Raw genomic sequence first — 20232 nt, 5'->3', positions numbered from 1 at the left:
ATTTGAGAGTGCCGGTATTGCAAATGCTGGGCACTTTCCTTTTTTTATTCTCTGCAACAGAAATTGTGGGTTACAGCTCGCTCAAAGTCAGTATTTTTAAGCGCTTGGACCCCGTCACACCAGCAGGTATTTCTCCAAGACACCAGAAGATGGAAGGGAAGGCGATGTTTTGAGCATTGACCTGACCTGTCACTCTGTACATGTTCAGTCTCAGAGCATTCTCAGAGCACTAGCCAGCCTGCTGTCCAGTAAGAAGAGCGGACTGCAGCACTGTGGGCTGTTGGCTGCAGGAGCTCTCTCTGTGGAGCTCCTGTAGGGGAGTGTGGGGAAAGGAGGGGAGAGCGACGTGGGGGTGTAGCTTTCTCCCGTGAAGAAAAGGAGAAGAGTGGGGATGAAAGGAGTATCAGCGCTTCATAGGCAGTGGCTGGCTGGACGCAGTTACTGCATCCCTCGAGACCGGGCAGCATATGAGAGAGACAGAGGGAGAGAGAGCATGAGAGAGAGAGCGAGGGAGAGAGAGGGAGCAAGAGAGAGCAGGAGCAAGGCAGAAAAAGAGAAGAAGAGAGAATAGGTGGTTGTGTGTGTGTGTGAGAGAGAGTAGTGTAGTAACATATCTGGCTCCGGCTCTGTGCTGTTGATGGATGCCTAAGGATATATATCTGGCTCTGCTGATACAATGCTGAGAGAGTCTGTGATTATACTGACCTGCTGCTGTTACCTGAGCAACTCCCTAGGTAAGTTCACCCCCCCCCCCCCCTCTCTCTCTCTCTCTCTCTCTCTCTCTCCCTAAGGGGACATGGAAAAGGAAAATGCTATGGGTCAGCGCATATCACAGTATAGCACTGTATTACATATAGTCTGTATTAGAGAATGAGTGTATGAATGACTAGAGAGAAAGAGTGATTCTGTGTACTGTGCAGTGTATGAAATGTAAAATATTAATGAGTCTCGATATAAATGAGTCTGCAGCATTCAGAATGAATCCATCAATCTTTCTTCTGAAGCTGCTTTTGGCAGCAGTTAAATATCAAGCTTCAGGGGGGCATTCTGACGCTGAGAGCATGATTACAATTGTGACTTATGTTACCTGTAATTAAGTATTTAAGTTTCGACCTCTTGAATAGCAACAGAGACACGTGATAAGGAACACATTTGAACTGAACAAAACACATTTTCATTGCGCATACCAGATGAAACAGAATCTGAGCGACGGCCATGGTATTTATGCACCTTATTGACTATGTCTCATTGAAAGCGTTGTTTAACAGGAACAGAAGGCTAAATCTCTTGTGACACTGTTTACTAATAGACCATGTGAGACCATTGTGTGGCTCCGATTACTCGGTCTGCCATGTAGGCTACAGTAAGCCTGGCTTTAATTGCAGAAGATTCCCTTGTAGCCGCATTCATAATCTCTATGGAGAAACAAATGTGTTGACTGAGATAAACAGTAAGAGAGAGAGGTATGAGGAAAGGCGGCGATTTGACAGGAGCAAAACAATGTATGCGGTGCAACACTACTGCAACTGTATGTTTGCATGAAATTTATACACGGCTAAACATTGCAACCTCTCACCCCCTGAAAATAAAGATATGTTATCAATAATATCATTATTACCCATGCCAGTCCTCACGCACAGAGATTACCCACTAGGTCAGTTAATTTCCTGCCTGTTCATAAACTTCCATTTTAATACTGTTCAAATAAAGTAGCTAGCCCTGTTTCTGTGGAAAGCTTCAAGGAGGGCAGCGCACAGAAAACAAAAGTTCAAAGTGACTTTGGGTTTGCACTGAAAATGAACAGTTCACCGTAAAATGTTCAGTGAGTCTACAAGATTAAAATAATTATTCCATTAGAATGAAATCTACTCCGAGTTGTTTTAACATTTTAAAACATAAATATTGTTCTCTTTCTTTTCTAAATAGCATTATAGTTGTCATTGTTACTGTATTGAATTACATTCATTTATCGAGAGCAACTCACTGTGTACCGTAGGAGAAACATTCACCTGATAATATGATCAATAGTGTCCACACCAGGCTAACAACATACAATATAACACTCATCCTTCAGATCTAGTTTGTCATCACATCCTGTTTATTGTCTCCTTCATTCCTCACTTTACACCTCAGATCCTTCTAGCACAAAATGGCAGCCATGAATCACAGAGTTGGGTGCTACAAATTGATGGAACCCCCCCCCCCCTTCACAATGAAGCATGATTCAATATTAATAATAATAACAACAAGAATAATAATACCTATAATAACAATAATAATAATAATGGTATTATAAATATTATCATAATGTAATTACTAACAACTAATACTAATTGTTATTATTATTATACTTATTATTATCCATCATAAGCATGAGGCAAATTTAGAGCAGTATTGCATAGCACCGTGGGAAAATAATGCATTTGTGAATAGCTGATGTGGAGGTAATGCAGCAACACACAGCCGTCTGAAATGTACAGAAAATCTGAAAGAGTTCAGTTAAAGAACTGCAACCGTGTCAGTGCCAGTCACTGTGTGTGAGAACACACATACTGTAGGCATATTGCTTTACATTTAGCAGGTAGAGCAGTGTTTGCAAATGTGCACCGCTACTGTAAGTAATGTCAGCCTTTTAGTCACTGAGTTTACCTTGCTTGCTGAATTGCTAATACTAGCTTGCAGGCAAGCAAATTGTCTCGCTATAGAGATGATTGATTGGCTAATAAAGAGGATATTGACCGAAGAGATCAAGGAATGCAGTTATTGATCTCCAGACAGAGAAAATGACAGGGGAGTGTTAACCCTGGGTGGAAATGCACTGGCTCTTGACCGATTTACAATACAGGCTAAGCTGGATGCACATAAAATCAACTGATTAATATTCCAGAAACTATCTCACTGGAGATAGGAATAAATTGCCTGTCACACAAGGTGCCGTAACTTCTTTGGAAATCAGTCTATTCAGATGATACGACAATTGTATTTAACCTCCCTTACTTCTGAAACCATTTTTTCCTAAGTGGTGGCGTACAGAAAGAGCACATACTTTGAGAAACATCTTAAGATAAGTAATAAAGAAACCAGTACCTTCTGCTTTAAAATGCTGAATTTTGTGCCGTGACCAGCGTAGGGATTTGAAGGCTACTGTCTGGCATGTTTGAGCCACCTGAGGCCCACATATTAATTATGATCCTTAGGGGCTTCATGACAGCACTGCCCGCAGGAGAGCAGCTGTTCCGTAATGCTCGGACTTCATGTCAGTTTCTGATTGATGGCAACCAGGTTGCCATAGGTCCCTGCACTGTGCTTTGCTCTTTATTAAATGCCTTTTTTACTTGAGCAAGTCCATGAATGTAAGCTAGCTAGCCAGCTAGCGGACTAGCCAGCAAGCAAGCAATTGAGTTCCGATGACCATCATCTATTTCCACACCAAAACACTTTTCGGCATTAGATCCAAATGGTGCCAATCATGAATGCTCTGAATGCACTGAGAGTAAATAAAATACATTGGACTCCTTTCAATATTTCCAGGGGGGGAAATCGAAAGGGGAAAATGTAGAGCCAAATCAAATTAAAACTGAAATCAAACAGGCCAATGGAGAGTAGGAAATGACTCACAGCACAGGTAGAAACACGTTTATGTCAGAGAGGAGCTGGCCCTGTGCCTTGCTAATTAAACACAGGACATTTCACATTTCTGTGGAGGACACAAAGCAGGTTATCTTGTTCCCCTGAGACAGCGAAAGGAAGGAGGGGTAGTTCCATCAGCATTTCTGACAGCTCTCCCGGTCACCCGATGCCCGCCTGTGTACCTCATTACCACTGCTGTTCTAGTATGCAGGAGAACACCTTAATACTGCAAACACAACACAGACAATAACTAACTCACAAAACACATACAGTGTAGAAATAGTACAGGCAATGGCAACATTTATGTTCATCGAATTACATAGGAACTGCATCCCTATGTATTAATATACATTTAAATTTAAAATATTTTTGGTACATTCTATGAACAGGCTCAGGGTTATAAGTGAATATGGTATAATTGTATTTATGGCTCAGAACTGTGACACGCTGATGTTCAGCAGATTGGATCCGGAAGCCAAGGGTCAATTGATTAGGGCACAGCAACTTATTGATTGCTGGGCTGGGCAGGTCTGTTTTCGAGCTTAAACCCATAGAAGAAAATTACTTGGACAAAGACATCTTTTCTTCTTTTCCCCGTCCAGATGACATAATGGAAAACCAGCCAAGAACATGACGGCTAGAGCACGGGTGTGATATATTTAAAGTTAATTTGTAGATTTATGGGGTTATTGACAATATGCCAGTAATTAAAGCCTATGAATTATTGATTAGTATAATAGAAGCAAATACACATCCAAAGTAAAAAATTAAAATGCGAAGTTAGGACATAATACCTGCACATGCTTTCAATGCTCCTTGGTGAGCTAGACCGATAATGTTTCAACCTGTTTGTCAGGTAAGTGTGGACACGTGAGTAGACCTGTATAAATAGACAGAAATGCCAGCCAGTACTGCCTCCAAACTCCATTCCAGATTTTGTAATAATACACGTAGGCCACTGCATCATCAACAGTTCAGAAAGAAGAGAAAATGTACACACTATTCATTACATACTTGGAATTAAAAATATAGAAATGGTAAGAGAATTATAAATACCAGTGATATTGTCATTTTTAGAGGGAGGTTCCATATCATATTCATTCCCTCTTCTGAACAGAACGTGTCTTTATTTGCTGAATGTTTTTAATCCTAATCTGACACAGTGTGGGTTAAAGATGCAGTTTTCTTTTCCTTGCTCAGGAAGCCCAAACCTGTCCTCATATGCCAAGACAGAGGACAAACTGTTCAAACACCTCTTCAGAAATTACCACAAATGGGTGAGGCCAGTGGAGCACCTCAATGGGACAGTGAGAGTCAAATTTGGGCTGGCAATCTCCCAGTTGGTGGATGTGGTGAGAGATGCTAATAAACATACAAAACGATTTAAAAATACATAAACATCTATTATTATTATTATTATTATTATTATTATTATTATTATTATTATATTGTAATATTATATTTTCATGTTATTTCATCCAAATTATCTTTTAAACAGAAGCGATAAAATCAAGAGAAATGTTCACAGACTATATAAAAGGGTTTTAAAATAAACTTAAAACAAATACTTGTATTGTCTGCTCCTGTATATTCTTAGAAAGTGAAAATCTAATGCTGCCCATATCACTGTAAAGCTTTATGTTAATTTATCTGTCATGGTGTAGGTTGTGATTTTTCATACTTTCTATATGGGGAAAGCAGTCTGAAAGGTGAGAGACCTCAAGTCTCGGATGGTTAGATGGGTGGAGAGACAGAGAGGCAGATGGATTTATATGGTGGGCGGTGCATATGATTTTGATTACACGGTTGTAGCATACTGACAGTTTCTCCGTTCTCTCGCCGACAGGATGAGAAGAACCAGCTCATGACAACAAACGTGTGGATGAAACAGGTCTGCATTTTATCTGCAGTACATTCATGGATTCTACACCGTAAATTCATACGCATAGCACCCTGAGACACACCCGGTTAGACGAACAAAACGCCTCTTACGACTGCCTGTTATTTCCTCAGACTCTTCCTTACACCTCAAATTACTCAGTGTCATATACCATCTGCCTATACCTGCCCCCCTCCGCCTGCCCATCAGTGTGCCTCTGACCCTGCCCCCAGCAGCCAGTGACAGGTTTATGCACGTGCCAGGGCAGCCTGCAATCAGCAAGCAGTCCATTGTGAGTTCAGTCAAGGGTCACACACTCATAACAAACCTGCCGCAGTCTTAAGTGACAGTGGCACACCTCCCCCAAACCACCCCCCAACTTTAGCTCCTCTAATGAGGTTGGGGTGGGCTCTGCTATCAAACCAATTTATCAACAAATCTGCGATGCAAACCTTTTCCCAACACAGGCAATCAATTTGCTCATACGCCCACTCCCCCGGCCTCCTGTGAGCATGCTGCCTCCTCGTTAATCATTTCCTGTGGGCAGCGCAGGCAAATTGACAATAAGGATAGGACTGTGGAAGTGCTGCCTATTTTACCTGTTTAACATATGACTGTTTAAAGTAAACACAGCACAGGAGGCCATTTTGTCTTCGCTGTCGTATTGTTGGAATTTCTTGGGCTATATTTATAGAGGGTGCAGTAAAAAGACAAGGACTAAAGCTATAGCAGAACGTGTTGCATCGCTGGTGATTCATCCTCCTTCTTCTGTTCAGGAATGGGTGGACATGAAGCTGAGGTGGGACCCGGACCAGTACCAGGGCATCACTGCGATCAGAGTGCCTTCTGACTCCATCTGGATCCCCGATATCGTTCTGTTCGACAAGTATGTCATGAAGTCTCCGCAATGCACCGAAGCAAGCGCAAGTCTTCACTTTGTGGAGAGGCGGTCTTGTTGTAGGCAATGACTGTGCATATCTCACTCTCCCTGCAGTGCAGATGGACGTTTCGAGGGCACTGTGACGAAGGCTGTAGTCAAATATGACGGCACAATATCCTGGACCCCTCCAGCCAATTACAAGTCGGCTTGCACGATTGACGTCACCTTCTTCCCCTTTGACCTCCAGAACTGCTCAATGAAGTTTGGTTCCTGGACCTATGACGGCTCTCAGGTTGGACCTAATGTACCTTCAGTACAATACAGAACAATAACATTTGAAAACTCTTCTGCAGGTTCCTGGGAATAATGCTTATAAATCTTATGTTTGCATTACCCCCTGTTTGTTTTATTATTTGCCTTGCCTGATATTGAAAATAGTCTGGAATCAGTCAACATTCACCATTTTACACTGTCCTTGTAAAAATGAAAGGACAAATATTGACTGAGTCCAGGCCCATTGCTGCACAAAGCATGCAATGGTTGTAAGGTGACTGAGTTTAAAGGTACAATAGGTAAGATGTTTGTGTTAAAACATTGTTACGAGACCATCGTGAATCCCTTCCTATCATTGAAAAAGGCTCACTGACATGTTGACTCACCCTCTGCCTTTGTTTATAGTCCTTAAATTCGGGTTTCAAAATATACAGTTAACGGCCCAACACTCTGTCCCAAAACATTGTATAACTATTCAATAACTCAAGCCCATTGGTTGAAAATTTGGTTCTAATTACCACAGCCAAAGTTGTTTCAATGTGAGTTCGTTTACAGAGAAGAGGGGGAGGGATAAACAGTCTTGTGGTTTGAAGGTTTTTGTTGCTGCTATTCCTCTCTTGATTGTTAGAAGTCCAAAATGACCGATTGTACCTTTAAGTCTGAAATGAAGGTAGACAAGATGGATGACAGAAAACCTAAACCCCACAGGTGGACATTCTCCTGGAAGACTTTCATGTGGACAAGCGTGATTACTTCGATAACGGGGAATGGGAGATCGTGACCGCCACAGGCAGTCGAGGCCTGAGGACGGATGGCTCCTGCTTCTACCCCTCCATCACGTACTCCTTCATCATCCGTAGGCTCCCGCTCTTCTACACCCTCTTCCTCATCATCCCCTGCATCGGCCTCTCCTTCCTCACTATCCTGGTCTTCTACCTGCCCTCCAACGGCGGGGAGAAGATCACCCTCTGCACCTCCGTCCTGGTGTCCCTCACGGTTTTCCTCCTGGTGATCGAGGAGATCATCCCCTCCTCCTCTAAGGTGATCCCACTGATCGGGGAGTACCTGGTGTTCACCATGATCTTCGTCACCCTCTCCATCGTCATCACCGTCTTCGCCATAAACATCCACCACCGCTCCTCGGCCACGCATCACAGCATGGCGCCCTGGGTCCGCCGCGTCTTCCTCCACCGGTTACCCAAGCTGCTGTGCATGCGCAGCCACGTGGACCGCTACGCGGTGCCCGGGGGGTCAGGCGGAGGTCACAGGGCAGGAGCTGGCAAGGACACGAGAGGCTCCGGTTTGGAGACGACCCCTCTCCTCTCATCCAGGAACAACCTGCAGGCAGCACTGGAGTCCATCCGCTATATCACCCAGCACGTGCTGAAGGAGAACAAGGTCCGAGAGGTGAGGGAGCGGCTGTCGCCAGACTGGAATAACGCTGTCCCGTATCCCTGCTCCAGATATGCCTGTTTTTCTGTTGATCTTATGTTATTTAAAGGTACAATAGGTAAGAGTTTTGTGTTAAAACATTGTTACAAGACCATTGTAAATCCCTTCCTATCATTGAAAAAGGCTCACTGACATGTTGACTCACCCTCTGCCTTTGTTTATAGTCCTTAAATTTGGGTTTCAAAATATATAGTTGACGGCCCAACACTGTACCAAAACATTGTATAACTACAATAACTACAAGCTCATTGATTGAAAATTGGTTCTAATTGTCACAGACGTATGAACAATGTTGTAGTTTGAAGGTGTTTGTTGCTGCTATTCCTCTCTCGACCGTTAGAAGTCTGAAATGACCTTTTGTACCTTTGAAGACAAAACATGTAGCCTTGCTATTGCCCTCAACACTATGGTCAGTGTTTCTACATTTGCTTTATAATAGGGTTATGAAAGTAACACAAATACTTCTTTCAACGTACAGTGAACATTAACCCTGATTGACAAAGGTTTGCCTAAGCTCAAGTTTGTCTCAAGGCACAAACTTGTTTTATAGTTTATTGACTTAAAATGACTTAAAATGCAGTAGCAACTATCCATTGATAGATTTCTTACCAACGGGCTGTGATTATCAGGCCACCATTGAACCAGTGAAGCAGGCTAACATCTGGTCTGGTTTACCCATTTTATTTATTTTCTATTTATAGTATTTTTGTCCAACTACGGAGTTAAAAATAGTTGCATCATCTTCATAGTCCTATAATCAATCAAAGAACAGTAATATTTTGTAAGTGAGCTTGGACTGCTGTTGTAACATGCTGAAAAATACGACAGTGTGTCTGAATATGTTGGAATAAGAGCATTTGCTCTAGTCAGCACACCTCTACTTAGCAACTTGGACAGCAAAACTGGCCATTTGACTGACTTACATAATAATTGAAAAACCATCTGAGAGCATGAGCATTACGAAAATATTTTGATTACAAAAACACAAACGGTAGTTTTCCGCAAACAAGCCCTCAACCGTGCTTTTTCAAAATGGCTCCTGACATACCAGCCTTCAACTCGCATCAGTTGCATTGACCAGCAGATTGGCCTCAGTCACAGCTTCTGAAACTACTGGCAGACTAGAATTATAAAATAATGTTTTAGAACTGAAGACATGATAACTTAAGACACGTAAAGACATCAATCTTTAAAACAAATAAACAAAAAACAAAGAGGCCTACGTCATTGCATATCTCAACAGATTTCTTTGTCCAAGCAAAGGTTGGCCTACAGGATGTATTCCCTTATTTTGCACAACCAGAATTAAATATCATCAGAATCACTCATTGTTGCTGCAAATTAATCACATTTTCATTGATCTCAGAGGACTTAGTAATTATTTATGATCTTGTTTAATGGAAAGATGAACTCTTAATGCTATCTGACTTACAGTCCTCACTGTTTTTTAGGTTGTACAGGACTGGAAGTTTGTGGCACAGGTGCTGGACCGTGTGTTTCTGTGGACCTTTCTCCTGGTCTCAGTCTTGGGCTCAGCCCTGCTCTTCATCCCTGTGATCTACAAGTGGGCCAACATCATCGTCCCCAGCTATGCTGGCGCAGGAAGCTAATTCCTTTCATGATGGACTATGACACGACAGGCATGGATTTTATATACACTGCCAGTGAATTCAGCAGCAGTGATGGACAATATATACATCACACCGGACAACTGCAGGCCTGCCCAGAGACGGAGGGCACTTTTTAAACTCCAAAGGCACTTCACTGGTCACATTGGTTTGGAAAAACACATACACATTTTCTTCATTGTATTTTATAAATGTTTGACAGGGGGAAATGCTTTAGTGTTGAAAATAGCATGCAGAGCCCTCAAGGGAGTCATTTTTGAGCACAGCTTAAGCAAAATCTTCATCAACTTAACTTCTGTAAAAGTGTGATAACAGTTCAAACTTCAGTGTTTAGTTTTGGGCGTGAGCCTTGGGCCTTTTGCAGAATCTTTTCCATAAAAACAAAACATGGTGCTCTTCATGCCGACAATTCATCTATAAACCCATTTTATGGAATTGTATGGGCGTGCATGTGGCATCTATGCAACTGACACACTGAAGTAAGTTTAGCATTGACTGATTCCAATGTGTATAGCATGAGGACCTACACAAAATTCTCTTGTACTCGGAGGCAGATGAGGACCTCATATGGAACATGTTTTGCTTAGATTTATCTATAAGAAAAGAATAATAATAATAATATTAATAATGAAGAGTTTCTAAGTATGTGTATGTATGTAGCAGCAGGAAATTTCCAAAGAAGAATTCAAAGTTCTTCGTAAAGGAGTTTTCATCGTCACCACGCTCTGGAAGATCATCACTAAAAAGATGATTATCCTTTGGAGACCTGTTGTAGAAAATGTTCAAAAAAATATGTACTGTTATTGTACTGCACTGGAGAGAAACATCTCCAAAAGACCAGCACGGCTCTCTCACTACAGAACAACCACATTAACTCACATGACACACAAGTGAGCATGCTCAAATCCCCAGGCCTGTAGAACCATACATGTATACATATATGTATATGCAGCAATTCCCTGTTTAGCAGTAACCAAAGCCTCCTCAGCATTCTTTAATATCAGGAGGTTGAAGTAACCCGTTCACCCCTCTCTTCCCAGCATCTGCAGATGTACAGTTTGAAAAGGACCGCAACTGTAATTGATGTTCAGAAACTTAAAACCAAAAGGCCTTACAAAAACTAAAATAACAATAACGCCTTTCCTATTGCATCTAGACTTCGTAGAGCAAAATCTGATGTGATACTCATCCCTGTAGTCTCCTGCTGCGTCTGACAAGGAACACAGATAGATGAGCAACTACACAGCACTCCTCATTTCCCTCTACGTTTCAATCACCAAGGCCAGAGAAGATGGATAGCGCAGGCCGCTACTCTTTCACCTCCAGTTCATATGCATTATATGTGAACATAACTCCTTATGATGTACAGTACCAGGGCTAGACCATTGGAATATCTCAATGGTGGGGCTACACAATATATCGTATTGTCATTGAGATATGAGCATGTGAGATGAATGTATCGCAAAAGACTGCTAGAACTGCGATGAATAGTATTTTTTCAAATTGATGTTCAGTTAAATTGATTGGCTGTTTATGTACAATTTGTTCAATAACAGCATGTTGGAAATAATGATTTTTCTTTTTTTTTGTATTCAGCGGACATAGGCTATTCATTGTCTGGGGTCTGTGTTAGCAGTGTACCTAAAGCAGAAAGACATTAGAACTGTGCACACTTAAATATTTGTTTATTTATCGCAAGTCATATCGTCATCACAATATTCAACAATGTTATTGCATATTGCATATTTTCCTCATATTGTGCAGCCCTACTCAATGGTCGGTCCACTTCCTGTTTAAAACAAAAATACTGGTCCTCTCTTTCCTGTGCTCAGTGCTGTTGGAGTGCAATCTCTTTAGAAACCAATTATAAACTCCTTCTCCGTCTGTGCTGTCATTTGGTCATCTATTACAGCCCTGAGGGTCTACCTAAATATCTCTTCCCACAGTGACAGCCACCTTGAGCATATGAACTGTTACTGCCAGGATACAGGTCAAGACTTACTGTTTACAGCTTCAATTACAAATCATATATACAGTATAATGTCCCATTGCTAAGATTATTCATAACATTTCACAAGCACAGTGCAGACATGGACATGTAACTATGTATTCTGAATGTTTGTACTTCTTAGAGAGTGGTAAATTAGACTAAAAGTCAGCCCAGTGCTCATGTTTTTTTAGTCTTGACTTATGGGCTGTTGTAAAAAAGGGAGTGCCCTGAACTCATTCAGTCATGGTAGAAAATAAGAGGACTGACTAAACTTCCACAACATTCAATCACCAGCAGACACCAAATAATCTTTCTGTCAGCGGGGCACAATCACTTAGTTATCGATGACATTCCCTGCCCAACTGTTGTCATTCCAGGCCCGTTTCAGAGCTGAGACTGTTCAACACACCGCAGTCTACGAACTGAACAGAACAGAGCAGTCTAAAACCTGTTTTTGGGGGGCATTTCCAAAATCTTGGGGCCCCCACAGACTAACAGGCCATTACTGTTAACAATTAATACTTTGGCATGGCAAATACAATGAATACAATACTTATTTTTCTTACTCTTAGATGCTATTGACTTAGATGACTCCAGGACATGCCAAGCTTTATATGGCATTTTCAATTCTCATGAATGTGCACTCATTTTACAAACAGGTGGGATTCAACAAGTTTCTGTGGTTATTTAAGACAGATTCCTGAAATTTAGAATCTGACGTGGGTCATTTGTACGAGCCCATCGTACAAAAAAAAGCATGAGATAGTTAAGATAAGAACCTGAAAATGTTCTTGCATGATGCCCTTTGACCACACTGTGGCAGACATGTTGAAAAGCAGTACCCTTTCTGGATAATTTTACAAGTAATCTAGCATCATCTTTTTAATTCTGCTGAAAACAATCAGTGCCAACTTTCTGTCAGGGGCTCAGCAGGTAGGTCATTAATGATCACAGGTTCCTTTATCTACTTGCTCCGATGCTTCTGGCAGGTCTCCCAGTTTGAGACAATTCTGTCAATGCCAGCATACAGCCCCATCCAACAAACAGCAGTTCTTGTCCTCTTCTTACATTTTTCCATTACAAGGTTCCCTTTATGTATTCTGTTAAGTCTGTTATTGCTAGTAATTGCTGAATGTCAATCTAGTTTTGCCTGAGCTGGTGTGAACACCTGGCCCAAGCATCAGTCAAGATTGTGATGACCATTTGTAGAACTTTTTCATTCACAATTTCAGCTGCAATCTTTTTGGATTTCCTGTCGGACATGGGAAGAATTTCAGCAACCAATTTCACATGGAGATTCACATCAGTCTCTGTGGGTCATATGGTTCACTGTCTATTGGTATGTGGGGCAGTCACCACAAAGTACTTACCCGGTGTGTAGAAGTAGTAAGTCACTTTGACGAGAACAAGTTAATATTGGATTTTTAATTTAATTTGAGTTTTTTAGCATTTGAGGCATTTTAAAGAAGAGAAGAACATTTTCAGACCGATGCAGATGTAAGTTAACGTTAACCTGTCATCTTTTAGTAGTGCTTATTACTTTCATAGTGCAGTTACCTGTATCTTCAAACCATACCAAGCTAGTTGCATAAGTGGGTCTAATACCACCATTAGATAGATGGCTAAGTCAGACTAAACATTTATTAAGTTTCAATGTCCAATTAAACCTGCAACTAAACATTAAAATAAATTGCAGTTTTGTTTTTAGACCACCTAATAACCTATACTGCCCCCCAGACAAAATAAATAAATAATAATATGGTTGTTTATTGGTCTCTTTTATCGTGAACACAACGGCGATGATGATTTGCGTTCATCTATCATGTGACCTGGGAAAAAAACCTATTGAAAAAAATGCATGATTAAAATTTTTTGCCTATTTATTGACGCTCCCTAAGAAAAAGCCCTACACCAGTACGTAATTATGTAGAGACAGCGACGCCAATAGAACTGTTGGAGAACATAGGTCGAGATACTAAGAAAAAACAAGATATAATAGATGGACTTTGTCCATCCAGCTTTTTTCCAGCTTTGATAACCTTGATACTGTATACTGACGTGTAGGCGTGTAGGCTACCTCGTACAGTTTGAAGGTAGAGGAATATGTTTTACTTTTGATGAATCTACAGCTAGCCGTAGCGACACGGGAAGCAGTAAATTCAAGGTTAGTCGCCAAAGTGTATTAAAAAGTATTTTTGTGTAGACTCCTGTGAAACCCGCGAATGCATAGCCTCCTGTGTAAACTGTGATTATTACGTTTCGAAGAAAGGATGCCTTCGTAACTGACTGTTTGTGAAAAAAATCTGTTTAGTTTGAAGCCAAAATAAATGACTTAATCACACAAGTTCCAAAAAAGTACCAAAAAGTGAGACGTTTCGGCTGAACGTAAAAGACAAGGCTAATAAAGAATTATATCTGCAAAGACAAACTAGTAGACTGATTAAAGCCATCTTTATCCACAGCAATGCTGTCTATCTAAGCTTGGACTTGGAACAGTCCACTAGCATGAAATAGACTATATTTGGCGAAGCTTTTGATATCAACAGAAAGTGCAAATGTGGCCGAACATACCACATGACCTCTTTTTAAACTTAACCCTGTGAGACCCAGATCTTGATGTAACTGAAACCAAAATGTTGTACTCTAAACACTCTCTGTGCAACAGTTGAACATTTTATAAATACAGTGTGTTGCTAAAATACAGCATAGGGCCTAGATGTAGATGTAGATATAGATATAAGGAACTAGATGTTGTTCAAAACTGATATAACTGATATTTGTCAAAAATGGAGTGCCTGAAAAGAAATGTACACTGCATCTCACAAGTGTTGGAGGTTTTTTTTTTTTAATTGTTGTTGTTTTTCCCTTTTTACTTTAACTGAGAGGCCTATAAATACTTGATAATGTGCATTTCTGATTCATGTCAAAATGTGTAAAAATTTAGCTTTTCATATATTTAGAAAATAATTTACATTTCATGAGGGATGTGACAAATCATCAGTTTTTGTAACCAGTTACCATCCCATTTTTTAAACCAGTTAACCGATACTGCTTATGACTGCTAAGGGTCATATCTTTTTCTTTTTTTAAACTGGAGAAATGTAATTACATTTTTAAACTTTATTTTGGGCCATCTCAATAGTAAAATGTCAACATTCAAAGTCAGATAATATTAAGTCAGCCTAATTGCCAAATTCAATATTTACATTTACATTGACATTGTGCAGTGTAACCTCACAGTTGCAGAAATCCCCCCTTTTTTTATTCATCTGTTAAAAAGATAATTATTCATGTTTTCATACCTCTTACCTATGGCTTCTGTCTGATAGACTTGATTGGCATGAAATCTGTAAATATGCTAAGAACTTTGTTTCAGACGGGGTTGTGCACTCAAAATTCCGTGGACACGCAATATTTGCCGGATATAATATACCACCAGGTCTATTCTACCATAGGCGACTGGTCTAATGATTTTACTTTCATGCCAACACACGTGTCTGTACAATTCGATATATTTTTTATGAACGGTAAACTTGCATTTCATATGGCGCAGGACAATCGTGGTGAGATTAACGTGTCCATTTTTTAACCCTCTGAAATGGCCGCAGATTGCTTGCATGTACGACAGTAGCTTGTGGATTGAATGTAAACAGCATATTGTTATGTTTCATGCAACATTTGTCCAATGATGTATTTCTGTTTGTTTTCATGTTGATACAGCGGAGTAGAAAGCTACGTTCAGTTTGCCGCTAGTTTGAATTTGCGTATCAACGCAGAAACACGGATCTTCTTTGAACCTTAAGAAATGACATAACATTACAATAAGTCATAAGTCAACTAACAGCTACAGAAATTATTTGATAACTCTTAATACTGTAGCATTCAATTCCCTGTGGTATTTGCATTTTAAACCCTCTGAAATGGCCAGATTGCTTGCTGGAACTACTGAAGCTTTTCAATTGATAGTTTAGAATAGTTTAGAACCGCAATAATACGCCTGGTGATGAATGTACATTTATTCTAAACTGAGCTTAACATTTCACCTTATATGTTGCTTATTGGTTATCAATTTTTTGTAACCGTTACAAATCAGTTTCAGTTAACCGGTTAAACCGTTAACCGTTCACACCCCTACATTTCATATGCATTTGCATTGCATTCCAAAGTATATTTGGAATATTTAGAAATATGTTTGATAAATGCATTGAAAATACATTTCTGAATGTATTAAATGCCCAATTTATTTTTACACATTTTGACATGGATCAGAAATACATGTAATACAAATAAAATGTATTTAATTTCCATATCTCTAAACAGCTGCGTACATTTGTGATTATTTTTCAAAAATAATAGTATGTTTTCATTGCTTTTGCACATGTATATTTTGTGTGATGTTTACCAATCAATAAAGAAAAACCCATAAGAACTACTGTTTTTATTCCAGGTATTTGCATCTGTGTTACTCGTGTGTACGCTACAGTGGTCCAAGGAATCTTGTTGACATCTACTTAGACCACTGCCATCTACTGGACTGACTGATATAACTACATATCACAACACCCCTTTGCCTAAGAGGTATTCAAAAAGTGTTTTTCAATATAACAAACAAAAACTGAGCCTATATAACATTATCCTAAAATAAGTAAAAAGTTTCTCAACACTGGCAAGTATGCTGGTCCAATGTAGTCTTGCAATGGTGATGGTTCAGATGATGCAGTGCTCACTGGACCTTCTCTATCGATCTGCTCTCTTTTCTTCACTTTTGCTTTCAGTCTACAGTACATGTGCTTTAGTTTCAATTTGAGGCTTTGAGCTGTACAAACGTCTGATGAATGTGTGGCCTTATTTTCATTGCTCTGATATTGCTAGCATATTCAAACATTGAAAGTCAATGTTTGCTTTTGCCCCAGTGTCCAGCCCCAGTGTCCAGCTTGAGTGGAAGTTCCATTTTGTACTGGCGCCATCCATTTGTCCTTCCAACAAAACTGCACACTTTGACTTTTAATTTGGCACCTGCAATCCCACCCGAATTTGGAATGTCCTCCAGGTCACAAACTATGTATGAGCATGCTCATATACAGCTCCTGCTGGCTCGGGGGAGTGAAGGCAATCAGCGGTTCTTCTCCGAAATGCAGGCCTGCCAGCCAAGCTGCTTCTTTTCACACCACAGCTGCACATGCAGCAAGCAGACGCAAAGGAGACCCATTCATACCGAATGTGTGTGCAAAGAGCTAGCCGCAGGTACCTGTACAGCCAGCATAAATGGATAGAGCAATGAACATTGCGATATCTTGACCAACTGTCCCACATGCCTGAGCAGCACAAAGCCAAATATGCTCAGCTCCTGAGGGCTGCCAGCCTCAGTCAGCACTCGCATAGTGCTTACTTCTTGATTGGAGGGGCTATTTAAACCACCAACCTCACCTGTTCACACATTGCTCACTCTTCAACTGCTCTGCTGCCGTTCTGCTAGCTGTGCTGTTGCTGCATTGCTGGAATTGCTCTGGAAACCATGCGAAGCTGCCCTGCTGCCTGGCTCATTCTGCATGCTGCTGCTCCTATGCTGCTGTTGCTCATATTACATGCTGTTGCCATGTCTGTTGGTTGTACTTGCTTGAATAATTCTGCTTATTCCTGAAATCATGGCTTACGAAACGTTTTTTGCGCTCCTACCACCATCCCAGCATCCACCTGTCCACTAGTCAAGTCAGCTGTCTTAGAACAGGGAGTGATGAGAGGCAGAGCCTTGATGCCAAAGTTTTCATTTGCATTAAACCTCAATAAATATTGCATAAAGGCATACTATGCAGGATTTCCTTTCCTTGCATCGCTCCTGTGTTTGCACTGAACCTGTTCCCTAGCCACGACCCCATTACGTGTTTCCTAATGTGTAATCACACTCACCTGAATCCCATCGTGTCTCCTTACCTGTGTATATAGTGTGTCTGTTTCTGCCTGTTCTTTGCCAGATTGTTATATGCACTGCTCTGTGCTTGCCATACTTTCCAACAGTTGCTGCCGGTTCCGGTTTACCCGTTTCCTGTCCTGTGTTCCTGTGTCCTGTTACCTGCTCCTGCCTTCCTGGTTCTGTATCACACCCTGTCTCCAGCCCTCGGTCTCCTCTCTAGCTCCCAGCTCCTTCCCCATTCCTACCCCCATTGGACTGACGCCCTGGTTTAAACCCTCACTCACCCAGGACCTCGTTCAGCTTTGCCTGTCCCACCTTACCTGAATCATTCCTGTTTTCTGGTTCTTGAACTTGGACTGTATTACTCTGTAAATAAGCCTACTTATTCTGCCATCTCTGAGTCCGCGCTTGGTTCTGAACGCCCGTCCTGTGACAACAAATAACAAATACAAGTAGACAAGCAAGCTATTGGGCAGAAGTGAACACAGACACAAATTGCCATTCTATCATAGTAGTGATTGTGCATGTTTGTTTTAGTTCTGTATAGTATGCCTTTAATTCATTGTGAGTTGTCTGACTGAAATACTAATTTTCTTATGATTATGCAGAACATTTAATTTCACTGCAGAATGTGCATCTCTCCTTTTTTTCCAATTTTATTTCAGACAGTATGAAGCTGTTTTCAGTCTGGTCATCTGTCCTTGGGATTGTCCTGTCATCACCACTCATCTTCACTCTATGTCGGGGTGGAAATGTGCTCGTGTACCCCATCGAAGGAAGCCACTGGGTCAACATGAACATCCTCATCGAGGCTCTGCATGCTCGGGGACACAATGTAACGATTGTGCGTTCAGACAAGAGCTGGTACATCAAGGAGAAATCCCCACATTACAGCACCGTTACTGTCCCTGTTGAAGAGGGCTTAGATGAGAAATTTATTACAGAAATCATCACGAAAGGGATTGATGTTCAACGTGGAAAATACTCTATGATCGACATTCTGAGCTTCCACATTCAGTCTTTTGAATTATTCTCAAGAGTTAATCGCATTACGAGCAAAATGGTAGAGACTATTTTCAAGGACAATATGTTAACAAAAAGACTTCAGGAAAGCCACTATGATTTAGTGCTTGCTGACCCTTTTTCAGGTGGTGGAACATTATTGGCAAAGTACCTTAACTTGCCTTTGGTTTACAATGTGAGGTGGCTTCCCATTGGAGAGGGGCACTCTGCAATTGCCCCTTCCCCCTTATCCTACATCCCAATCACAGGATCTGGCTTTTCAGACAAGATGTCCTTCACTGAACGCATCAGAAACATGCTTTTCTATCTCTTTACGGTCTTTCCTGGTGTGTATTTTGTCACGCCTCATTATGCTGCTCTGTGTCATGACTACCTTGGCCCAGATGTGGACTTCTACTCATTAATGCAAGCAGCTGATCTCTGGCTCATGAGGGTTGATTTTGTCTTTGACTTTCCACGCCCAACGATGCCCAATGCTGTGTACATAGGAGGGTTCCAGTGTAAGCCTGCTAAGCCTCTTCCCCAAGACCTGGAGGAGTTTGTGCAGAGCTCTGGAGAACATGGAATCATTATTATGTCACTGGGTAGCTTTGTTGGTCAGCTTCCTTATGATCTAGCAGAAGAGATAGCTGCTGCTTTTGCCCAGCTGCCTCAGAAGATCATCTGGAGGCACACAGGAGAAAGGCCAGAGACTCTAGGTAACAACACCCTATTGGTCAAATGGATGCCACAGAATGATCTTCTGGGACATCCAAAGACCAGAGCCTTTGTGGCACATGGAGGAACCAATGGAGTTCAGGAGGCCATCTACCATGGAATGCCAGTACTGGGAATTCCATTATTCTTTGACCAATACGACAACCTCCTTCGACTGAAAATTAGAGGAGGAGCTCAGATACTTGATATAGGAACTTTAAACAAAGACAACTTCCTCCAGGCCTTACAGGAAGTGCTTCATGAACCATCCTACAGGATGAACATGCAGAGACTCTCCAGGCTGCATCTGGACCAGCCAATGAAACCACTGGACCGTGCAATGTTCTGGATTGAGTTTGTCATGAGACACAAAGGTGCTGCTCACCTGCGCACAGAGTCCTACAGGATGCCCTGGTATGCCTACCACTCTGTGGATGTTATAATGCTGCTGCTGGCTGCTGTGTTTGTTATATTGCTGACTGCTGTTGCTATCATCAGATTTTTGTGCTGCAGGACAAGAAAAATTAAATCTGATTGAATGCACTGGATTGTTATCTGCTTAAAAATATAAATTAAAAGCTTTACAAATAAAAGCTATTGTTGAAAATGGCAATTTTTGATTAATCAAATGCCAAGTTATATTTGTATTAATCTGTTGGCTATTGGTGTAATTGAACTTTATATTGCTTATTAAACTCTGTTAAACCACATTCTATGACTAATAGTAGATAACTATTCATAATGCCAGCCCGGTTTTAACACGTTATTTTCACACTGATGTTCTACATTACAACATTATTTCAAGTGTTTAGATTTGATTGGTACAGGCCTTTTTTTATTTTTATTTTTATAATCCTAAAATGTCCTGAC

The 20232-nt window shown here is 40.9% G+C and overlaps 2 protein-coding genes across 3 annotated transcripts; both read left to right on the top strand.

The window, feature by feature from the left end:
- Positions 1-1593: 1593 nt before the first annotated feature.
- On the top strand, positions 1594-9983 carry chrna5 (cholinergic receptor, nicotinic, alpha 5). Its single transcript, XM_061221470.1, has 7 exons — positions 1594-1620; positions 4842-4982; positions 5477-5521; positions 6286-6395; positions 6504-6681; positions 7371-8069; positions 9566-9983. Exons 1-7 carry the CDS (start codon positions 1594-1596, stop codon positions 9722-9724), a joined length of 1359 nt encoding a protein of 452 aa, XP_061077454.1. The 3' UTR covers positions 9725-9983.
- A 3673-nt stretch (positions 9984-13656) lies between these two features.
- Positions 13657-20072, top strand: LOC133111535 (UDP-glucuronosyltransferase 2B1-like). 2 transcript variants are annotated; one of them, XM_061221976.1, is made up of 3 exons: positions 13657-13896; positions 16180-16310; positions 18309-20072. In XM_061221976.1, exon 3 carries the CDS (start codon positions 18314-18316, stop codon positions 19898-19900), a length of 1587 nt encoding a protein of 528 aa, XP_061077960.1. In that variant the 5' UTR covers positions 13657-13896; positions 16180-16310; positions 18309-18313; the 3' UTR covers positions 19901-20072. The 2 variants fall into 2 exon arrangements, with proteins under 2 accessions (XP_061077960.1, XP_061077959.1); XM_061221975.1 differs by having other exon boundaries at positions 17748-20072.
- Positions 20073-20232: the final 160 nt, after the last annotated feature.

This window comes from Conger conger, chromosome 15, assembly GCF_963514075.1.
Source record: "Conger conger chromosome 15, fConCon1.1, whole genome shotgun sequence".
NCBI classification, from domain to species: Eukaryota; Metazoa; Chordata; class Actinopteri; order Anguilliformes; family Congridae; genus Conger; species Conger conger.
The sequence above is the reverse complement of the archived record's forward strand: the minus strand, read 5'-3'. Positions and strand labels throughout refer to the sequence as shown.

What these genes read in the sequence shown, in the direction of transcription:
- LOC133111535 (XM_061221976.1), top strand. Translation starts at nt 18,314, where the DNA reads ATGAAGCTGTTTTCAGTCTGGTCATCTGTCCTTGGGATTGTCCTGTCA.
- chrna5 (XM_061221470.1), top strand. Translation starts at nt 1,594, where the DNA reads ATGTTATCAATAATATCATTATTACCC. An exon ending in CAATAATATCATTATTACCC is followed by an intron (nt 1,621 to 4,841) that starts ATGCCAGTCCTC and finishes GGAAGCCCAAAC; the next exon opens with CTGTCCTCATATGCCAAGAC. An exon ending in CAAACGTGTGGATGAAACAG is followed by an intron (nt 5,522 to 6,285) that starts GTCTGCATTTTA and finishes TCTTCTGTTCAG; the next exon opens with GAATGGGTGGACATGAAGCT.